This window comes from Tachypleus tridentatus, chromosome 8 (assembly GCF_004210375.1).
Source record: "Tachypleus tridentatus isolate NWPU-2018 chromosome 8, ASM421037v1, whole genome shotgun sequence".
Taxonomy (NCBI): domain Eukaryota; kingdom Metazoa; phylum Arthropoda; class Merostomata; order Xiphosura; family Limulidae; genus Tachypleus; species Tachypleus tridentatus.
Window position 1 is genome coordinate 102,736,787 of NC_134832.1, and position 21,316 is coordinate 102,758,102.

The following is a 21,316-nucleotide window of genomic DNA, read 5'->3' on the forward strand; positions in this document are numbered from 1 at the left end:
CTATAATACAAAATGTTGACAGATGAAATCCAAATAATACAATCATCAGCCAAAACAAAGTAAAACATAATTTGAATATTTCGGTTATTAATATATAATTTGCAGTTCTAAGCTTAGTGTGCCATATTTTTGTTCTGATTGGGATGTACATAAAAATAGGTTTCGAAATTTAACAATAAAAAAAGTGTCTAAATATAAGACCCCTTTGAACTTTAGGCCTAAGCCCAATAGCTCTTTTGCTTTCTCGTCTATTTGATCCTAACTGTTCCTATTGCATGCCATACGGCTTGATAAGCCCTGTTATTGGCATTGGATATAGAAGATTTAGTTATTGTTTTGAATTTCGAGCGAGACTGGAGGTGGGCTATTTGCGCTAGCATTCCGTCATTTAGCAGTTTAAGAGTAGATGGAAGGTGAGCTAGTCATCATAATCCTCCACCAACTTTTGAGCTACTCTTTTACCAACGACTATTGGGATTGACCGTAACGTTATTATGCCCCCATAGCAATCATGTTTGGTGTGATGAGGTTTTGATCCCGCTACTCTCAAAACGCCCTAACCACCTGGCCATGCCGGGCCGATATAGATGATATATTGTGATTGATATATTGTTATACGCTTGTCTATATTTTCACTTAAGTTTTTAGAATTACGAGTAGATATAGGCTTTTTAAAGTCAATTAGAAACGCACCTTAAATTTTAATCTTATAGCGCCCTTTACTGGTTAAATAATTTCTGAAAATGTATTAGAGAGCAGTCTATAAACGACCAATCAGTTTTATTATAAATAGCAAATAAATTCAAAATTATTATCCAGCGGGAAGTAGTTTTCTTTCTTTTAATAAACTCTTTTTTTTTTCCATTTCAAGGCTTCAATATGTTGAAGTTTCTTAGAGTTTACGAATGTTTCCTTCGTGACCTACAAACTGTGAAAATTGGCAAATACTATTTGTTTTATCTCGAAAGATAATTCGCAGTTTGTCGCCCTCTAACTGGGTCAACGACTCTAGGAGTCGTATCCGTGTGTGTAGGCCTGGTATTTGGTGTACTGATAATAAGGACATTTTCGTTATTTTTTGAGACATTGTAAGTTATCGCTGGTGAATATTAAAAACAAACCAAGTGAAATTTTCAAAACGTTTCTTTTAGTCCTAAAATAGTGTAGTTTTGTAGCGCTAAATTGTTTCTCTTTGTGTATCACCGAGATGAAAGAGCTTGAAGAAAGACTATCAGCCAAATCAATAGTGGTGTGTTCGTTATTTTATGCCATCGCTATGGCAGGTGAGTCAGTTGAGCTTGAAATATTTATATCTAAACTGTTGTATGCAGTGTTTAATGTCTTACCTGGTAACTTGCCAGATGAAATAATAGGCACACTGCTAATTAGAATTATTGTGTTAAAAGTGAGAAATAGTATACTAAACATGAAACTCTAAGTATAACGTAAACACAAAGTTAAAATAATTATATATTTTTCTTAAGTAATTAAATTTTTCCACAATATTCATACTATACCCTTTTAAATGATCCCTTCCCTCAATGGCTCAAAGATATATAAGGTTAAGTAAAATTACTGCTTCTGGCTCAGATAGCCCAATTTACCTTTTTTAACAAATAAATATGTTTAAATATCTGAAATATTTTGCAATGTTTTAGCTCTTTTTAATTTTCCTTTTAATGGTAAACGTTTAGTTACTAATTATGATCATTGTGATGGAGGTTATGTCAAAATTTCAAATAAAATCACCCTTAAGAATGCGCCATTTTCTCAGTTATGTGTATGAACTGTACATGTTCATTGAGGTGGTTATAGATTCTGTGTGATGAATATAATCAGCTTCTATCAGTACAATCTGTGAATTATAAGTTGAAATGTTTAATATTTATATAAGAAATTAACTAAACGTACTGTGGTTGTATTTGAGTATGCATGTTATGTGGAAGAATTTAAAAAATGTTTTTTGTGTGTACTGTGGTTGTATGTAAGTGTACACGTTATGTGTCAAAAAATTAACAATGCTTTCTATGTGTGTGTTTTGTTATAGCAAAGGCACATTGAGCTATCTGCGGAGCTCACCGAAGGGAATCGAACCCCTTATTTTATCGTTGTACATCCGGATACATACCGCTGTACTAGCGGGGATCATTATAGGTGTATACTCTGGTTGTATGTGAGTGTGCATGTTATTTGTTACGAAATTAACAACGTTTTCTATGTCTACCCTGGTTGCATTTTAATATGTATGTGTTTGTATATATGTATGTTAAAAATTTTGTTTTTCGCACATAAAATATAATATGCTTTCTAAAAATTGCACCCATCAATTGTAGATCCGACGCGCGTAATGAAAGCCAATTACAAGTTAAATGCATTTTTTCAGTTGTACTGAAATATTTACTTTAACGTAATATCGTTTTTTTTAATGTTTTAACTTACACCAATTGAGACGATACAAAAATACATAGATGACAATAAATGCTTCTAACGTAGGTGTAAAACAAATCATTACCTTGAAATATCATGACATAAGTTACGATCATATAAAAAGTAAAACAAGTCGATTGTGATTATTTACAGCAAGGCCACATGGGGCAGTCTGCTGTGTCCACCGAGGAGAATCCAACCCCTGATTTCAACATTGTAAATCCGAAAATTTACCTCTGTCCCAATAAGGGACAAAACAAGTTTACATAAACTTGTTACCTACCAGATAGTTGTTTATCCTATGTTTAATGGTAAATTGTGCTTGAATAAAAAAGATGTTAAAATCGTTTAATTCATCAAAAAGAAAAAGGTTTCGTGTTTCATTATTATTCCATGTAAATATATATAATATTAACTGCATTTTAAATATTGTATATTCCTTTTCCTTAATTGATATGATGCAAGTGATGCATTAGTTTACATGTTGTTTATAAATACCACTCTTTTTTATTTCGTATTTACAAGATTACGATAAGGTTACTTTGAAATGTCAAGAAGATCACATGTCAGTTGATGTTGAAACAAGTGAACAATTTTCCGGAATTTTGTACACCAGAGGGAGCTTCCGTAAAGCAGAATGTTCATTCGATGCTCACACCGGCAGGAAATTTCAGTTAAATATTCCTTTGAAAGGATGCAACACTAAATCTGTAGGTGGCCTATCTTTTTCTTGAAATTATGTATTTTTACGAGAATAAATTTGTTAACCCAAATGGTATAATGTAAAAATATATATAAATGATGGTTAAATTTATTATCCTTTATAAATTTTTCTGTTTTTAGGCTTTCCTTTATACAAAATAATGACTCAAAATAGAGTGTATAAAATAATAAACAGTAAAAACAAAAATATACTAGACAGTTAGTTAGAATGCTTGAGTTGCAATCTTAATATCGCGGGTTCCAATCCACTATTCCATAAATCATGTTCCTCCTTTCAGTCCTGAGGGCATTAAAATGTTATCGTTAATTCCACTATTTCTTGTTAAGAGTAGCCCAAGAGCTAGTCGTAGATTGTGATAACTACTTGCTAAATTAGGGACGGCTAGTTTTGCGAGAAATTTAAAACAAACCAAAAGTTATTAGATATGTATTATTTCTTATAGTTTAACATACTTTGTTTTTCTTCTGATATGAAAACTACGGGATTTCTTCAAAAATATTTCTAATATTATTTTAGGTAAACTTTTAGAATAATATTTAGACTTTCCACTGTCATCATTTTTCTGTCAGAAGTTTCTAACATTCCTTACCGAGGTTGTTAGTTTCTCTCCAAAATGAAATGTTGTAATATTGTAAATTAATATAATAACACAATAAAACTATTGTAAGCCTAAAGTTAATTTAAATAATACACCAGCACCAGTTTTGTGTTATAAATAAAACAACAAATTTTACTTGCTCAAAGGATACCTCTTATGAAGAATAAATGCATTTTACATGTTTATGGCCGAATTTGAGATTACTTATCTGTGTCTTACGCTTTCATATATTTTTACTTTTTTAAACAAAGGAGAATGCCCTCTATACTAACGTGTTAATACTACAGCATGACGATGACCTGATTATCAAGGGTGATGCAGCCTTTAAGTTAGTGTGTGATTACAGTCCTAAAGTTTTTACAGTTAAAAACGAGGATGAGATTGTCTTTACAACGTACGTATTCGAAACTATATATTTTAACTAAAAATATGTGATATTTCACTCTAATTTTATCACTCTACATTATGTTCTTTGTGTAGTATTACATTTTAAGACTAGTTGTTCTTGTATCTTTCTTCAGTGCTACAGATAAGGTGGCGTGCTGGTTAATTCTCGACTAAAAATCAGCCATTTACTGCTTTAAAAATATTGAGAAGTTGACTTCATGCCTTGGAAAAAAAAGAATACATCTCATATTGCTTATAACGGTAATACAGTAACTAATACACAGATTATTGTAGATTTATTGTTCACACAGTGGAACTGTAAAGATAAGTGCTCTCAAAACACGAGAGGGTCATACTGGTTCACTCGTGAATGATCTAAACATTCTTCCAAATTTGCACTCTGCGAAATTACACGAAAAAAAAATGTCTCATAAGTGTAGAGTGTGAAAATGGGATTAATACCAAAACAAAATGTTGGTGATCTTTGTCGACAGACAAGTTAATCATATTAATGAGGATTATTTGCTAGGTCCAGCACTAAAGGCATACGGACTTCTCTTAGGCTGTTTCTTCCCACTAGAAAAGGGAAAAAAATGTCTGAAACGCAACACTGTTCCAGTCTTACGAAATCAGAAAACAAACGAACAAAAAAAAGTAATAGCTCTACACACATAATGTTTTAAGATGAAATCGTCGTTGCTGTTATTAAAACAAAGTCTGGTGGTTGTCAAAGCATTTTAGTTCTAATTTAGTTATTATTAACATTTTTAGTCGAATCTTTATTATAATTTCTCTCGGTAGTATTTAATTTCTGGTTTTCTCAGACTGCTTGGGTTACCAATAAAATAAAAAGCATGGATTGTTTGAAAACTTGCACCTTAATTCTGTATCGGCCCACATATTTTGTGTACAAATCTTTAACTTCTGATTTTGTTAAAAGTACTTTATTTAGCCTGTCATGTGAACGAAGAATATGCACTTTTATGCTTTAATAGGCCTATAAATTTTGTATAAATAAAATAAAAACTTGTAATATCATTATTTGTGCTTAGTATGGTGATTTAATTTGCTAAATTAATCATGCGTTAAATTTCACCTTTTGAAATAATTATATACTATTTGTTTGCTAATAGTAATAATACCAGCAGATTTCTTTCATTGTACTTCAAAGTACAGAAAATTCGAGTGGTAATTCTAACTGAAACACAATTTTGATTGGAAAGAGTAAAAAAGAAATAAATTAATTTGTGAGTTTTGGTTTAATTTTAAACAAAATTCACTGTCAACATTATTAGTATTAGTTCTTGCTAATTTCTGAAATATATTCTTTCCTTAAACTGTCATAATAGTAGAAAATACATATTATGTTTGGTAATGGTTGGTCCGGTTAAATGAAACTTAATACTGTCAATTTTGTCACTTTTAAAAAATATATAAACTGCAAATTGAGATAAAACAGCTTAAGTTAATTTAGTCTTAAAAATATGAACAGTGATAAACGCCACGAAAACTTTGAATAAAAACAATTATATTCAAATTAACAGTACCTTAAATATTGTCAAGCAGCACTATAATAATTTAACAGTTGTAAGAGAGATAAAACAGCGAAATAAAATAACACTTTGGAAGATCACTTAAATACATTTTCAGTTAATGTTGTAATTGAAATGAACAATTATAACAGTGCAAGCGTATTCTACTTGTTGCATTTTTAAAGACAATTCATGGAATTATTGAACAAATTATAACTCTTGATGTGTTTTATAAGTGATTTAATGCCACACTCTTTGTAGGAACTACACCGCTGCTGAAGCCAACAAGAATGATCCATCCTTCACCGTGAGCGCTACTATAACACTGGTAGATCCGGACCCATCTGCAAAATCTGTTCCAAAGCACAAGAAAGCAAGTGTCAGTAACACCACTAATGTAGTCGTATTAACACATGATATCCTTAAAAACAAAAAAAAAACATTGTAAAAAAAATCTGACTATAGTGTTAAACATACAGCAGTCGTATTCAAATTCAATTCGACAATATTGTATTAACTTTGAATTCATCGACACTATTCTCAGTTGTATATATTATTTAATATTTAATTTGTTTGAACTTTGAGTTAAATGAAAAATAAAGAACAATGCAAAAGTCTAGCTGGTTCGTATCAAACTATGGAGTCAAAATATTTTTAATATTGCTATGGAGAAGTGGAATCTTTTTATTGTTTATTATGCGTCATGTTGTGTATAATATATAGTTCATTCGTTAAAAAACAATATCGAATTTATTGTTATTCTTATATTTAAAAGGAGCTCACTTATAATTATTTTACCAAAATAATATAAAATCTGAATTATATATATATATATTCACAATAAAATAAACTAAATATGCGCATAACTTTATGTGTTGTGATTTTGCTTACTGAAAGAATAAAATTAGCGCAATATTGTATTACTCGTATAAGATAAAGGGACAAACGTTTCTTTTTATACAGACAACTTTAAGAATACAAACCTTAAAGGCCCAGCATAACCAGGTAGCTAGCACACTCAACTCGTAATCCGAGGGTTGCAGGTTCGAATCCCCGTCATACGAAACATGCTCGCCCTATCAGCTGTGGGGGCGTTATAAGTATTGGGCAATACCATAACTCGTTGGTGAAAGAGTAGCCCAAGAGTTGGCGGTGGGTGGTGATGACTATCTGCCTTCCCTCTATCATTACACTGCTAAATTAAGGATGGCTAGTTCAGATAGCCCTCATATCGCTTTGCGCGAAATTCCAAACAAACCATATCTAAATCATCAGGTCAATAAGGTCGTCTCGCTGATGTAATTCCAAATATCTCAGTGCATTTCTCTGTCTTAGATAATTTATGCTAGACGTAAACCCATCTATACTAAATTGTTAATATAATACAAATGTTTATGTACATATGCATTAGTTTTCAGATTTTGAAATTGGTTTAAATAAAAATAAATTTATGTATATGGAAAAAGTCAAACGTTTCATTAATAACATTCAAATAAAACCGTAACAGCAAAATTTTGAATATTTTACTTTAAATAAACGATATGCAAATACTAATTAATTGATGTATCGCTGAATCTGGAAACCGTCACGCCCCGGACGACATGTTTGGCACTTGATTTCATTTGTTCACTGTGAATTCTTGACAGTATAGTGTTTCAAAATTGTCATTACTATGGTTTTAGTGGATAGTTGTTTCTTTATATCCTAAATAATTTTAAAAACAGCTAGTTGTTTACGCTGATGGTGTCAACATTTATAAATTTAAACTAATTGCATATTTTGTTCTACAACGTTTTAATCTATAAACTAATAAAATCATGAATATTTCATCCAAAGCATCAGTGGCGCAGGAAGAGGGGGCCCATCTCTACGTTTCATTTTGTCCCAGTTAAAGTGTGTGTTTTTTAAATTATTATGAATTTGCGCAAAATCACATAAACCCGCGATTCTCACATTGCGAGTTGAGCGCCCTACCCATCTGGCAATATTGGGATCTCAAAATTAGGAAAAGTAAAAGAATACATAAACTATAATCCAGCACCCAAGAGCTTTTAGGGCTCAGAAGATAGCCCTGTACCGCGGACGTTATCAGTGCACATTTTCTCGCTTTGCTGTGTTAAATAAACCTTACTCCTCCTTTGCAAATGCCTCCAATACTTTTAAAAATAAGGCACTTTGTTGATTCGTAGTTTAATCTCTATAGAGCTCACTTTATATGAAGACACAAAAATGACATGATGTTCGCTTCTTACAAAAAGACAAACTTTATACAAAAGGATTTTTTAAGATTCCAAAACGTTATAGAAGTAATTCTCTCTACATAAAACTGAGGCTTCAGTTTGAATCTAGAAAATTTTTGAAATCTGTCATTTGAATAATCATTGATACTAGCCATTATTATATTATTAAAAGCGATCCAAACACTTAGTCTTTTTTAAGTTAATATATTGTTTGTAAAATAAGCTTAACATTACAAAATGCTATAGTAAACAAATTGGTCGCCTTATTGCAATAGCGAGCCATGTTATACATGGTTACAGTAATAAATAGCAAACTCACTTGCTCCTCCCTGCTTTTCAGCTAAAAAAAAGTCACGTGAATAACAATACTGTTTAAACTGTGTAAACATCTTTGGCAAAATTACCACACTCTTGACTTTCATGTAGACGTCTTCCTTGGCAATTGAGCCTGCAATGGCCAAGTGGTTAGAGCGCTCGGTTCGTAATCTGAGGTTCGCTGGTTTGAATCCCCTCACAACAAACATGCTCACCCTTTCAGTCGTGGGGGTATTATATTATTACGGTCAATTCTACTATTCGTTGGTAAAAGAGTAACTCAAGAATTGGCGGTGGGTGGTGATGACTACCTGCCTTTCCTGTAGTTTTGCACTGTTTAAATTATGGACAGGTAGTGCAGATAAATCTCGTGTAGCTTTGCGCAAAAATCGAAAAACAAACAATCCTTAGCAATTCTCCAACTTCAGAGACCCCAGAGTTCTCAAATAAGGCATACTAAAGTAGGTAAGCTTTGTAACATTGGGTAAATTCAGTTCCACAGTCTTTGTTAGATCTGTTTCTCAGAACGGCTGGTATGGGTATCAACACTTTTACTAATAAAACAGCACGAATTTTGCAGGATCTACATTACTGATGAGATACACCATGTAAGGTAAATGTCTAATATTTACGGTTAGTATTTACCTATTGTGCAGAAACTGTCTAATCAAACGAGTTTTACAACTTCTGTCAAATTTATAATTAAGAAAGACAGCATTACGTTAGAACAATTAATGAGATTCTATTAACTTTACACTGAAGACAGTAAATAGATTACGTGTAATTCACAACGTTTATGATAAACTAATGTTGGAGTTGTATAAAATAGGTTTGAATAGACAGACATTTACCGTCAACGTATGTTGAAGATGTGATTCATCAATTCGGATCATTCATACATGTTTTGGTCAAGTAGGATTTAAGTTGCATTAAACTAGATCACAGAGCTGAAAGCTAATTTACATTGAAGGTAGGATTTATCAGGCGAAGTGAGTCATAGCGTTATTTGAATGGTCAAAACAAGGTAGATATAAGCCAGAATAGTCTTCCCCCAGTGGTGCAGTAGCGTATCTGCGGACTTACAACACTATAATCCAGGTTTCAATATCCATGGTGTACAAAGCACAGAGAGCTCATTGTACAGCTTTGTGTTTAACTTCAAAAGAACATTGAAGCCACAGAACTATCGAGTAAAATCACTCGTACATATTTGGCCAGTCGTGATAGACGATATTTTTCACCAGGCCAAATCAGTCACAAAATATTTGGCCAATCTACATTGGAAGTCGATTATCCCTTTCAGATCAGCATGGCATGGTCAGGTAGTTAAGGCGATTAACCCGTAATCTAAGAGTCGCGGGTTCGAATCCCTGTCGCACAAAACATACTCACTCTTTCAGCCATGGGGCCGTTATAATTGTGACGGTCAATCCCACTATCCGTTGGTAAAAAGTAGCTCAAGAATTGGCGGTGGGTGGTGATGACTAGTTGCCTTCCCTCTGAGTCTTACACTGCTAAATCAGGGACAGCTAGCAGCTAACTTACGGAATGGCTAAATTACCGGGTTATAAGTGCACCCTGAGAACATATACTCTTTTGTGCAAAACATATTGGTTAATTCTCTCATTCTGATTCAGGTTTTTCTCAGATTCAGAGTGGTGCTGTCTGTTGTTCTGTGTATACGTTGATTGAGTTAAGTTTCATTGTGTCTTGTATGTCAGAATAAATAAATACTATTTTAGAGTTAATAAAACTTCTATATAGACTCTTCCCTTTAGTTCGGAATGTCTGCGATTCAGATTATTCTGTAATATTTATTTTACCAAATCCTCTGTTAGTGTGTCTTTATGAATACGACACTGTAAAAGAAACAAGAAAAGAACAACATTAATGGATGAACTTTCGCAATGAAGTTTTTTAAAGACTGCGCGTTAAAATTTCTAGAAGAATAATGATTAATTTTAAAAGCAAAGAGGTTTAAGTAGCAGCCATTTTATTATAACACTAGTATCTTTGTCTCTGGCCATTTTGTTAAGGAAAAAAAATTGCCTTTAATGAAGAGAAGAATCACACGTGATTAACAAATGCACGTTTCATTGACACAGACAAAAGCCAGACAAGCTATATTTAAAATGTTTTAATAAATTGCTTTTATATTTTACATACATAAAAACTACAAAATAAATTAAACTTTTAACCAATTATGTATATATATATATAATGATTAGATTTTGGCAAATTATACTTCACACTGAAAAACTGTTCTTGACAATTTCACCCTTATAACTATGGAATGGTTTAACATACCATTACAAGCATTGATAATAGTATACAATACAATGTATTAATATTTGATACAATATTTCATGGAGGTTTGTGAGAATGAACGCAATCCAATTATGGTGATAACGAAATGAAAATTATTTCTGTTATATCTCATCATAAGTAAAGTTTTCATATCTAGAACACAACTTGTTATTGAACAACATGAACAGTCTGTAATACCAAATATGTATTATATTTTTCTTATGGTGACTTGAAACTGTAAATTTTCTATACTAAGTAGAAATTCAATTAGGTAACATTGTATATAAAATGTCTTCACAAATAATGCGTTTTTATACGCAGCGTAATGTTGAAAAATTGTAAGTTAACCAGCGTTATTTTACTCTTTGTTATAGTTAAAGTGTAATTATTTATCACATGTAGGATACAATCTGGAAGTTTCAATGTAGTCATTGTCCTTTATTATTTCTATTAAAATCTACACGTATGCATAATTAGCAGTAGAAACGTGCTATCTCTATTTCTGCTACTACGTATGTTTAGCTGTGGTTCATAGAGTGTCTCTAAGTTATTTTTTTAAGTACAAAAGAAAACACACACACACTATTAAATAAAACTTTGATATTTTTAAACATAATGTTTGAGAAAGTTAATTATTAATTTCCTATTAAAATTGCTCTCCAATAACATTCACACAAGCATTTATTCCCAGTTTGTGAATGGATGACTAATCCTTATATTTCCTGGTTTCACAACCAATAGTGTTTTGTTAGTCCTGTTTATAAACTATTGTAGTGCAATTTCCTCTTCAAATAGATTTTTGAAATATAGTAAGACAACTGTTGTTTCACTCCGTACGCTGATGATGATTTCTGAAAACTCTTTAAAGCAATTCAAAACACAGAAATCCATAAGAGAGGTTCTTTGATGGCATAACATGAATATTTATTTATACTTAAAATTTGCAGAGAAATATCATGTTGACTTGAATGTGTAGTTGGATGCTTTAATTTAATGTGACCATACCTTTCTGAAATTTATTTCATCACAGAAGAGTGGTGTCAGCATGTTAGTTTGATAGTACAAATAGTTTGCCGTGGTATAGTTTTTGAACTTCTTGATTCTTAACTCACAATTATAACTTTGACACACAACGATTATAAAGAGTCGAAAAACTTTCACTAGGTATTCTGCGACATTTTAAGAATATTTTATTACTTGCAGAACAATAATATCCTGCCGCACTATTGCAGACATTCAAGTAAAAGATACTTCATCTATTATGGCTTCATATTTTCTTTTGTGACATGCAGATACTAGTCCTACAGCATGGATTTAGGATTATAAGAGCGAAATAAAGCCATGTTCATAAACTTCTTTCATAGCACATAGCCGAAAATAAAAGAAGGTAATTCAATTAGTAAACTGTTACGATACATCGTGAACAAACCGCTGATGGAAGTTTATTATAAAGTTACAACCTAGAAGCATACAGCAGTTTGCAAAGTTCAAGGGACTTGTACATGGATGTTTTTTCTTAGAATTTTTTGTTGAAGTCAGCTTTAAATACTTAAATTACCTTTTATCGAGTTTCAATACTCAGCCGTGATTAGTAATTTAAGGTGAGACATGAATACACACATTTTTGTGTAAAGTTGCAAATAAACTTCGGACTGGAGTATTCAGCTTTATTGAAGCGACTGTGTTGACAAAATGTTTTTGTTGTTTTTTTTTACATTATGTATTTCTGAATTATGTATAAGTATTTTGAGCATGAACTACAAACTTTAACTATTATGTATAACGGAGATAAATGGTAAAACACAAAACAAATACATAAAGTCTGACCACAGTTTACACAAAAGGTTACTAAAAATGACACATACACTTGTTTAAATGCCCAAGCACTAAGTGCTCTTATCAAACTAAGCTGAGGATATAATTAATTACAGTTGCCATAAGATATCAGTATTAAGCCTGTCAAAACTCCATGTTAAGGTGTGGCATTAAAAAAAAAGACTTTCTTGTCAAAAACAGTTAAACATGAAGTGAATTATATGAAGTCCTGTTACTTCATATTTCACATGTAGTGTATCTCTTCATCTCAATTGATTATAACTAAATCACAGACTTGCTCTGAGAAAGGAGTAGATGATCTCTCCCTACTGATTGGTTACAACAGACTTCACGGCTACTTGCTCGCTATCTTGTATACAGTGAAGGCAGTCATATGGGCACGGTTTGGCACATCAAAAAAAGAAATATTAAAAGCAGCCTCTGGCCTTATGGTTTAATACAGTTTTATCTTTTTCTTTTGTTTCAGTTTTAAGAATTTTATGCACACTGGCATATTCTATGAAATGATACACAAATCACTTTGGTTTATGAATGAATCTCAATATTAGATAGCCCATTATGCGAAACACTGCCAGAAAAGTCACCAGGATAAAAGTATTGGCCCAAAGAGGGAGCATTTTGCCTCCTGGGTTAGCGATATCTTCTACTGGAATAAATGATGAAATACCGGAACGACAAACTTCAAACTGGGAATTAGATGTTGCACACCTGAAAGACATAAATACTGTCAAAATTATTATAATGAACAAATTACTTTCAAACTTTGGGTTTTTTGTTTGATATAGAATTAACCCATTTGTAAGTTCAATTTCCAACTCCTATATAAAACATTTTGGAAGGATAAAATTAGATGTTTTTAATGAGCTGGAAGGAAATAAAAGATGTAACAGAAAAAAGAAAGCATTACATAATATTAATTGACGATGTTAAGTATGCTTAAATAAATGGTTATTTAAATTTCGAAAGAAAAAATTTGTTTTCTTACTGTATTGGGGGTCCTCCAGTAAATTCCACTATTTGCATGTTCTGGAAAGCATAATGAACAATGGAAAGGTACTGAAGCCATTGAAGCCAAGGGGGTATACAAGAAGAATAGTATCCCCCAAACAACATAGTGGACAGTGAGTAGAGGGCCGAGATAGTGACCGAAACTTGTAGGTCAGTACATGATGCCCCAATAAATAGCCCTACACTCTGTTAAGAAAGAAAAGAAAAAAATTAAACTTTTTTAATAGTCATGTTGTTGTATTATTTTTGAGAGGTTAAAGTTTAATTTTATTATTCAAAATGTTTATATTTTTGCGAATATAAAACGATTTTACAATTTAATCGTGAACAAAGAATTAGCATATTTATAAAAGTAACCAAGATATTTTATTAGAATTAATTAAGCTGCTTTCATAAAAAAAAAAAACGTAATCAGTTTTACTAAATTATACTTCTTGGGCGTTTTTTTTTCCCTAACTAAGTTCTATTAGATGTAGCTTTGCTCAAAGGTATGTTATTTTCAACCTGAATAGCACCTTATGTAACAATAAGTTAAACGATCAAGTCAGAAACCCAAATGTTCAGTCAAGTATAACTCTCTCTAATTTAGAACTGCTGACCAGAGATCTCATCACAAGTGCCCACATTCTCCTTTATTACTCTTATTTTAATAATGGAATTGATTGTCATTTTTGTAATACACCCACAACTGAAACTGAGAATTAAGACTAGTGGCATATCGTTGGTTATAGCCTTGTAATTTCCGAACTGCAGACTAGCATATTAACCAACTAGGCCTCTCTCAGTCCAAGGTCTGAAACATAATTTAAAATTATTTTCAAGAAAACTTCTTAAAATGTTATCTTCTTTTTAGAAAACAAACCAATTGATATTTTTATTGTTTGTGCTTTATAATTTTATCCCAAATTTCTCTACAAAAATGACATGAGTTATTGTTTTTTTCATTACTGTTTAGAAAGCATGATTAACTGCAAGAATTTTATACCATTTTCTTTATCAGTTCTTCATAACTAAAGTTTCTTGTTGACAGGTTGGTATCCTATATTCGAGTGAGAGATCCTTACTATAGTTTCCTTCACCATAAATCATACGTACGGTAATACTTATAATAGGAACGGAGTGGGTACACAATATATGCAATACAAACTATTTACTCATATTACACCATTAACAACCAAGGAGTAAAACTTCAAAAGTACTTAAGCAACGCTCTTTGGTGATAAGCAAACCACATACAAAATTGAAACCACCTAAGAAAGACAGCAGAGCGGAGATAAAAAATTTATAAAATAGCACAGAGACCACTTGATGGTGCTAGTGTTTTTCTATACATAAAATCATCAAAATGAAGAGCTATTTGACATACATCAAGTAACACGTCGAACAAAGACGCCATTTTAAAATTCGCACGTCCACTCACTTTCTCATAAATGCAGATGAATGAATGATGCATAAGATCATATCACATTGTAAGAAACAGTGCATGAATAACGGAAAAATATTTTAAAAAATTAAAGTATAGATATGTGCACACCTAACAGTGAGGAAACAAGTTAGGAATGGACATGATGCAATAAAACTGTTTAACCTCACAAGAGGACATGTCCAACATCCAGTCCATGCTTACTTCGTTTTTCTGAGTTTATGATATTATTTAACTTATGGGTACATACAAAAGTGTGTGTATGATTCTTATGTTTTTAGAGACAGTAACGAATCTTTGACATTAATACACAGAAACCTCTTAAGATTTTTTACCTTTTTATTTTAGTCCGCCTAGATAGGAGGGACAAGTTAAAAATAAATACATATAATTTATGGCTCCACAGGAATACCTGATTCTGCTGGTAACGTATAAATAGACTTTACAATACATGTATTGCCTCCAACAATACGATTCTCAAAAATATGTAGTCATCTTATAATAAGCATAACTACGTTTGACAAGTTTATTCCACCTGGCTTATTTTACACAGGCTAAAAAAAACAAAAACATAATGGACCAAAGGTTGGATACGCCCACTAATGAGGTTGTACAGAAGAAGTTTTATTACACCATGCTTATTCCTACCTTGTTTTCTCACTTTCTGATGCATCTGCACTTTCAAATTTCTGTAATATATTTTTCCCTTTGTTCAAAATGTATTCTGATAAATTGATAACAGCGAAAGTGCACAAGTAAATAATCGACATATTATAATCATTATAAACTTTTATTACATTGCATATTCTGTAGTAGACCTGTATATAAAACTAACAGCATTATTTAATTCTGATCTGTATAGTTAGCTTGCTTTGATCAGGTGATACTGACAACCAGAACATACCTGAGCTACAAGTGTGTTGAGGATAAGGAAACCCCACAAAAACAAAAATGTACAAGAACTATAGATTCCTAACATAGGGTAGGATATGAAATGAAAGATAGTGGGTAAAGTAAGTGTGAGTGGTAGTTCTCCAATCATCTTGGCTAGGTAATAAGCTGATAATCTATACGCTCCTGAAGCCCTTTCTTTGTTGATGACCACACGTTCCGGAGGAACTGGAAGAAGAAAGTAACGGTTTTTATTGTTTCAGAGACATGAAACTCAAACTTAGCAGACATTTGTAAGTTTATCTTCTTACACATAAAATATCTGCAAAATATCAGGTAAAATATCAACATCTATATAATATTAAATCCTTATGAAACACTTTTATAATTTTTATACAGTTACAATGGGTATAAAATGTTATTTATACTGAAAATAACTTTTAATTAAAGTGAATAAATCATATTTACCAATAGAGCAAGTAAAGTTATTTCTATAGATAAGTCAATCTATTACCAACCAAACTGGATGAAACTAAAATTATGACGATTTCTGTTACTTACAAGATATCAAAGCTCCAAATAGTGCAAACAACATCCAGTATGTCATACTGAAGAACATCTGCAACAAATTTAACATCAAATACTTTATATAATTTTCATAAAATATTTCTGACTAACTAAAATAGTCCTTTTTATTGTTTGGATTTCTATCTTACTTTCAACCGGTACGTTTTGTGAAACATTTCAGTCTAGCTGACAAAACATACCCTATCCAACTACATGCTAGGACATTGGGAAAGCCAATACGTTAAGCTAATAGGGGTGTGGAATGAATGAGAAAAAATTTGGATCAAGAAGTTTTCATATATTAAGCTAGGAAAACGTTTTAGATCAAAATTTGGCATATTATACTTAAACATTCTAAATTTTTTTCTCAGCGTTTTCCATCTTTCAATTAGTTTATAGTTTATCTTTACATGTTAATTAACAGAGTTGTTAGTGAAGTCTTATATTCGATCGTGATGGTGAATAAATGACTCGATAAAAGAGCACAAAATGCCAAACTTAGCATTAAAAACATGAAACTTATACATCAAATTTAATTTTTTTGTGATAACGTATATAGTGTAAGCTAAAATTCTTACATATTTTGTAACAAATAAGGTCATTATTATTAAAATAAGATAGAAATACACTTATCACTGTCAAATTGATGTCAAACATATGTTAATTATGTAATGAGACAGGTTTCATGGAAATTATGAACGATTTATTAGAACAGGAGACAATTTTATGAGACACCTGTAGAAAGATGTGTAAATCAGCATTTCACCTATAACAACAAAACTTTACAAAAATATAGAATGAAAATATATGACATCAAATTGTTATAAATACCATCTGTAACCTTATATCAATTCATATTAAACATTCAGTGCTTGACTGGTCCTCCTGGTACTCTAATAATGATCTAAAGGCGACTTGGTATGCTGTCGATGAGGCTGTTGATGTAATGCTCCATGATTTCATCCGAACTTGTCACTAAAAGGCGTTGCAATTCAGCTAAAATTGTGGATTCAGGGTTGTGGTTAGCAATTTTTCGGCCCAGTTCTGCCCAACAGTTTTCAATGAGATTACAATCTGGAGACTTTGCTCCCATGTTAATCTTGTAACGTCCTCCTGGTCGAGTTAATCCTGTACATTATACACTTTGTGGGCAGTGACATTGTCATCCTGGAATACAAACCTTCTGTCAAACATTGCACTAGCATATAGCAGAAATATCCTTTCCTTGTGATACCTAAAGAAGGTGCCATTGATGTTACCCTGGAGGATATGGAGAGAAGTTTTCTTTTTATAATGAATAGCTACTCAAACATGTATTGCTTCATCTCCTACTGCAAAGATAGCCTTCTCCCATCTAATCTCCATGCAAGCAGTGAACACAAATCCTACCATCAACTTTAACATGTCAGGAACAGGACTCATTTCAAAATATGACATATCGCCAGTGTCCTAACTCTAAAGTTGGCATGCCGTCTTGTCAAAATAACACTGTGACGGCGACGAATTATAGTTATAATCAATTTGCAGGTAGCCCTTTTTGCAAAATAACCTTATTAGGTCAGCCTCCTATTCACTGTTGTTTTGGATGCCCTGGAATGAATTCATTAATACTATTCCTATTGTAAAGCGTTGCAATAATTCTTTCGACTTTGAAGTGTTAACCTAATCAAAACATAATAATCTTGGGCGCTACTTTTTCGTTTCGGCATCTATCAGGATAATTTCCTCTAGTCTAATGACGTTTCAAGATTATAGATAGAGTACAATGGGGAATACCTTCTGTTCTGGCAATGTCTTTTTACTTGAAACTATTTCTGGACAGTTGAACAATTTAACACCCTAAACTACATGCTGGCACATGACGAGGCATGACCATACAAAAGTACAGTGAAATTGTCCCAACAAATCATGGATTTATTTCGAACATTGATTACACCATAGACACATCTTTTATAACAAACAGGTGTATAAGCGCGGTTTGACAAAGAAATGCTTAAAACACTTGTACCTGTCCGTCCAATCATACGCAACCTTCTCTATTATAGTCCTGTGTGGCCAGGTGGTTAGAGTGCTCGATTTGCAATCTGAGGACTGCGGGTTCGAATACTCATCACTCCAAAAATGTCGCCCTTTCAACCGTGTGGCATTATAATGTGACGGTCAATCCCACTACTCATTGGTAAAAGAGTAGCCCAAGAGTAGGCGGTGGGTGGTGATGACTAGCTGCTTTGCTTTTCCCCTAGTCTTACACTGCTAAATTAGAGATGGGTAGCGCAGATAGCCTTTGTGTAGCTTTGCGCGAAATTCAAAGCAAACAAATATCTCTATTACAAATCCGACATTTACTCAATAACTACTCCATGCATGTGAACAATAAATTCATATAGAACAATTAAACATTTTGGCCAAGACTATATGTCATACTATGTACTTCAAAACGACTAAACATAATTTCATCAAATTAAATTTCCTTATATTTCTGTATTTTGTTGAAGATATTATAAATTCTCAAGTTATTATTTACTAACAGTTCAACTAAGAAACACTAACCCAGCCACGAATGTCCGAAAGCGTTGGCTCTGTCCTCTGGATCTGGAACCAGGTAAGACCACAAATAAGACCTAGTCCTAAGGTCTGTACCCAATTCAATTTGGATAACATGCGACTTTTGGCTTCGAGAAAGTTACGTTGTGTGAGAACTTTTAGTTGTGTCCAAAATGATGTTGGCCATTTTTCTTCTTTTTCTTCCAAACCATTTTGACTGCTGTATGTTGAGCTAATAAATTCAGACCACGATGATCTCACTGAATCATAATCTTCCAGATCTACGTGGAAAATCATTCCAACAGCAGTGTTAATTTGTTAATACATTATACATTCAGGCAAAAATACGTATATGTGTGATTTTAGGCACATGCACGTTATACACGTAATTATAAAATATTATTTTCATTTTTTTCTCCTCTGTACAACTTACATCAAAAACCTAAGAAATAAAACACTACGAGGAAGAAATATATCATAACATTTAGTTTCTTACTTTTAGCACAAAATCAGAAAAACAACATTATTTTCACTCTTCCTTCTTTATTTAAAATTAAGTAAACATTAAAATTGAAAAAACTATATAATTTCGTGTAAAATATAATGTGAGAGGAAAATAGTATTATTTATTTTCTGGTCCATAGGTTCAGACAAAACTAACCTATTTTATGATATAAAGATCGTAGCTTCTTGCGCTGATCTATCAAGATTCTTATTTCCACAGGTCTAACATCGGCGTACTTAGATAACGGTGATATGTTCCACAAGGGTTGTTCTGATATAGGATGTAGAGATGGGTCGATGCTATCTGGTTCGGAATTCGGTAATTCACTGAGATAAAATGAAAAATATCCGACTAGTAAATATTACCATTAATAACTTTAATAGATGAAATAGGTAATGCATAGAAAATAATAAATAAACGTCAGTTCTAATATATTTTACCAATAATATACCAACTAATGCAGTATCTCTGTTACACACAAAAGAGAAATACTATCGTCTTTCATTAATTTACTGGATTACCGTATTATCTCCTTTAAGCGCCCTCTGCATGATTTCCAATATAAAAATAAATAAACATCCTGGTTAATATCGGTCGTTGTCATAGGTTTGAAGATAATAAATCAGACTTAGCAGTATTCTTTGCATTTTATCGTAGAATAAATATTATTATGAAGCATTTTGAGCTTATATCCGATGAATGTTGCAACGACACAACATAACTACCTGCTCCTAAACCATTCCTGATTCAACATGTAAACTTGCACTTGTTTAGCATGACGTCATTTAATCAAGCATGTAAACTAAAGGTATTGTTTAGCGAACATTGTAGAAAAAAGTTAATATAAGAATTATTTCCCTTCCTTTTATTATTTCAGAATTATTTAGGTGCCTCGAACCAAAATAGAGGAACACAGTAAACCAACCACAAATGAACAAACCATCGTTTTCCTCTGACGTGCTAGTTTGAACCAACAGAATAAGCAAATATTTATGCTTTTTTAATACACTGGCCCAGCATGGCCATGTGGTTAAGACACTTGACTCGTAATCTGAAGGTTGCAGGTTTGAATCCCCGTCGCACCAAACATGCTCACTCTTTCAGCCTTGAGAGCGTTATAATGTATAACGGATAATCCCACTATTCGTTGGTAAAAGAGTATCCCAAGACTTGGCGGTGGGTGGTGATGACAAGCTGCCTTTCCTCTAGTCTTACATTGCTAAATTAGGAACGGCTAGCGCAGATAGTCCTCGAGTAGCTTTGCGAAAAATTCAAAACAAACTTAATAAACTATGATAAAGCAACAAACCACGTGTACTCAAAACAATAGGACAAAGGATGTTTGTTTGTTTTTTGAATTTCGCACAAAGCTAATCGAGGGCTATCTGTGCTAGCCGTCCCTAATTTAGTAGTGTAAGACTAGAGGGAAAGCAGCTACTCATAACCACCCACCGCCAACTCTTGATCTACTCTTTTACCAACGAATAGTGGAATTGATCGTCACATTATAACGCCCCCACGGCTGAAAGGACGAGCATGTTTGTCGCGAAGGGGATGCGAACCCGCGACCCTCAGATTGCGAGTCGCACGACTTAACACGCTTGGCCATGCCGGGCTCAAGACAAAGGAACTGAAACAAATGATTGTTTGTTTTGGAATTTCGCACAAAGCAACTCGAGGGCTATCTGTGCTAGTCGTCCCTAATTTAGCAGTGTAAGACTAGAGGGAAGGCAGCTGGCCATCATCACCCACCACCAACTCTTGGGCTACTCTTTTACCAACGAATAGTGAGATTGACCGTCAAATTATAACGCCCCAACGGCTGAGAGGGCAAGCATGTTTTGGCGCGACTCGGGCGCGAACCCGCGACCCTCAGATTACGAAGCACACGCCTTAACGCGCTACGTCATGCCAGGCCCCGAAACAAATGAACAATATTCTATAGGTAATATAATTATACTTGGATTTCAGTATCAAGCTAATTAAACAAATATCACGCATAGATTATTCTT

General features: G+C 32.8%; 2 protein-coding genes across 3 annotated transcripts in view; one reads left to right on the forward strand and one right to left on the reverse strand.

Moving 5' to 3' along the window:
- The first annotated feature begins 1,034 nt into the window (after positions 1-1,034).
- Positions 1,035-6,491, forward strand: LOC143224235 (uncharacterized). Its single transcript, XM_076452652.1, has 4 exons — positions 1,035-1,283; positions 2,953-3,137; positions 4,001-4,143; positions 5,930-6,491. Exons 1-4 carry the CDS (start codon positions 1,208-1,210, stop codon positions 6,114-6,116), a joined length of 591 nt encoding a protein of 196 aa, XP_076308767.1. The 5' UTR covers positions 1,035-1,207; the 3' UTR covers positions 6,117-6,491.
- A 3,970-nt stretch (positions 6,492-10,461) lies between these two features.
- Positions 10,462-21,316, reverse strand: part of LOC143223090 (uncharacterized) — an 80,919-nt gene continuing 70,064 nt past the window's right edge. For both annotated transcript variants that reach the window (XM_076450526.1, XM_076450527.1), the window contains 6 exons: positions 19,461-19,630; positions 18,806-19,080; positions 16,250-16,307; positions 15,702-15,916; positions 13,352-13,560; positions 10,462-13,074 (listed from right to left, as the gene is read on the reverse strand). In XM_076450526.1, the coding sequence (XP_076306641.1) occupies positions 12,882-13,074; positions 13,352-13,560; positions 15,702-15,916; positions 16,250-16,307; positions 18,806-19,080; positions 19,461-19,630 (1,120 nt within the window). In that variant the 3' untranslated portion in view covers positions 10,462-12,881. The remainder of the gene's footprint in view (positions 13,075-13,351; positions 13,561-15,701; positions 15,917-16,249; positions 16,308-18,805; positions 19,081-19,460; positions 19,631-21,316) is intronic.

What these genes read in the sequence shown, in the direction of transcription:
- LOC143224235 (XM_076452652.1), top strand. Translation starts at nt 1,208, where the DNA reads ATGAAAGAGCTTGAAGAAAGACTATCAGCCAAATCAATAGTGGTGTGT. An exon ending in TTATGCCATCGCTATGGCAG is followed by an intron (nt 1,284 to 2,952) that starts GTGAGTCAGTTG and finishes CGTATTTACAAG; the next exon opens with ATTACGATAAGGTTACTTTG. An exon ending in AAGGATGCAACACTAAATCT is followed by an intron (nt 3,138 to 4,000) that starts GTAGGTGGCCTA and finishes TTTTAAACAAAG; the next exon opens with GAGAATGCCCTCTATACTAA.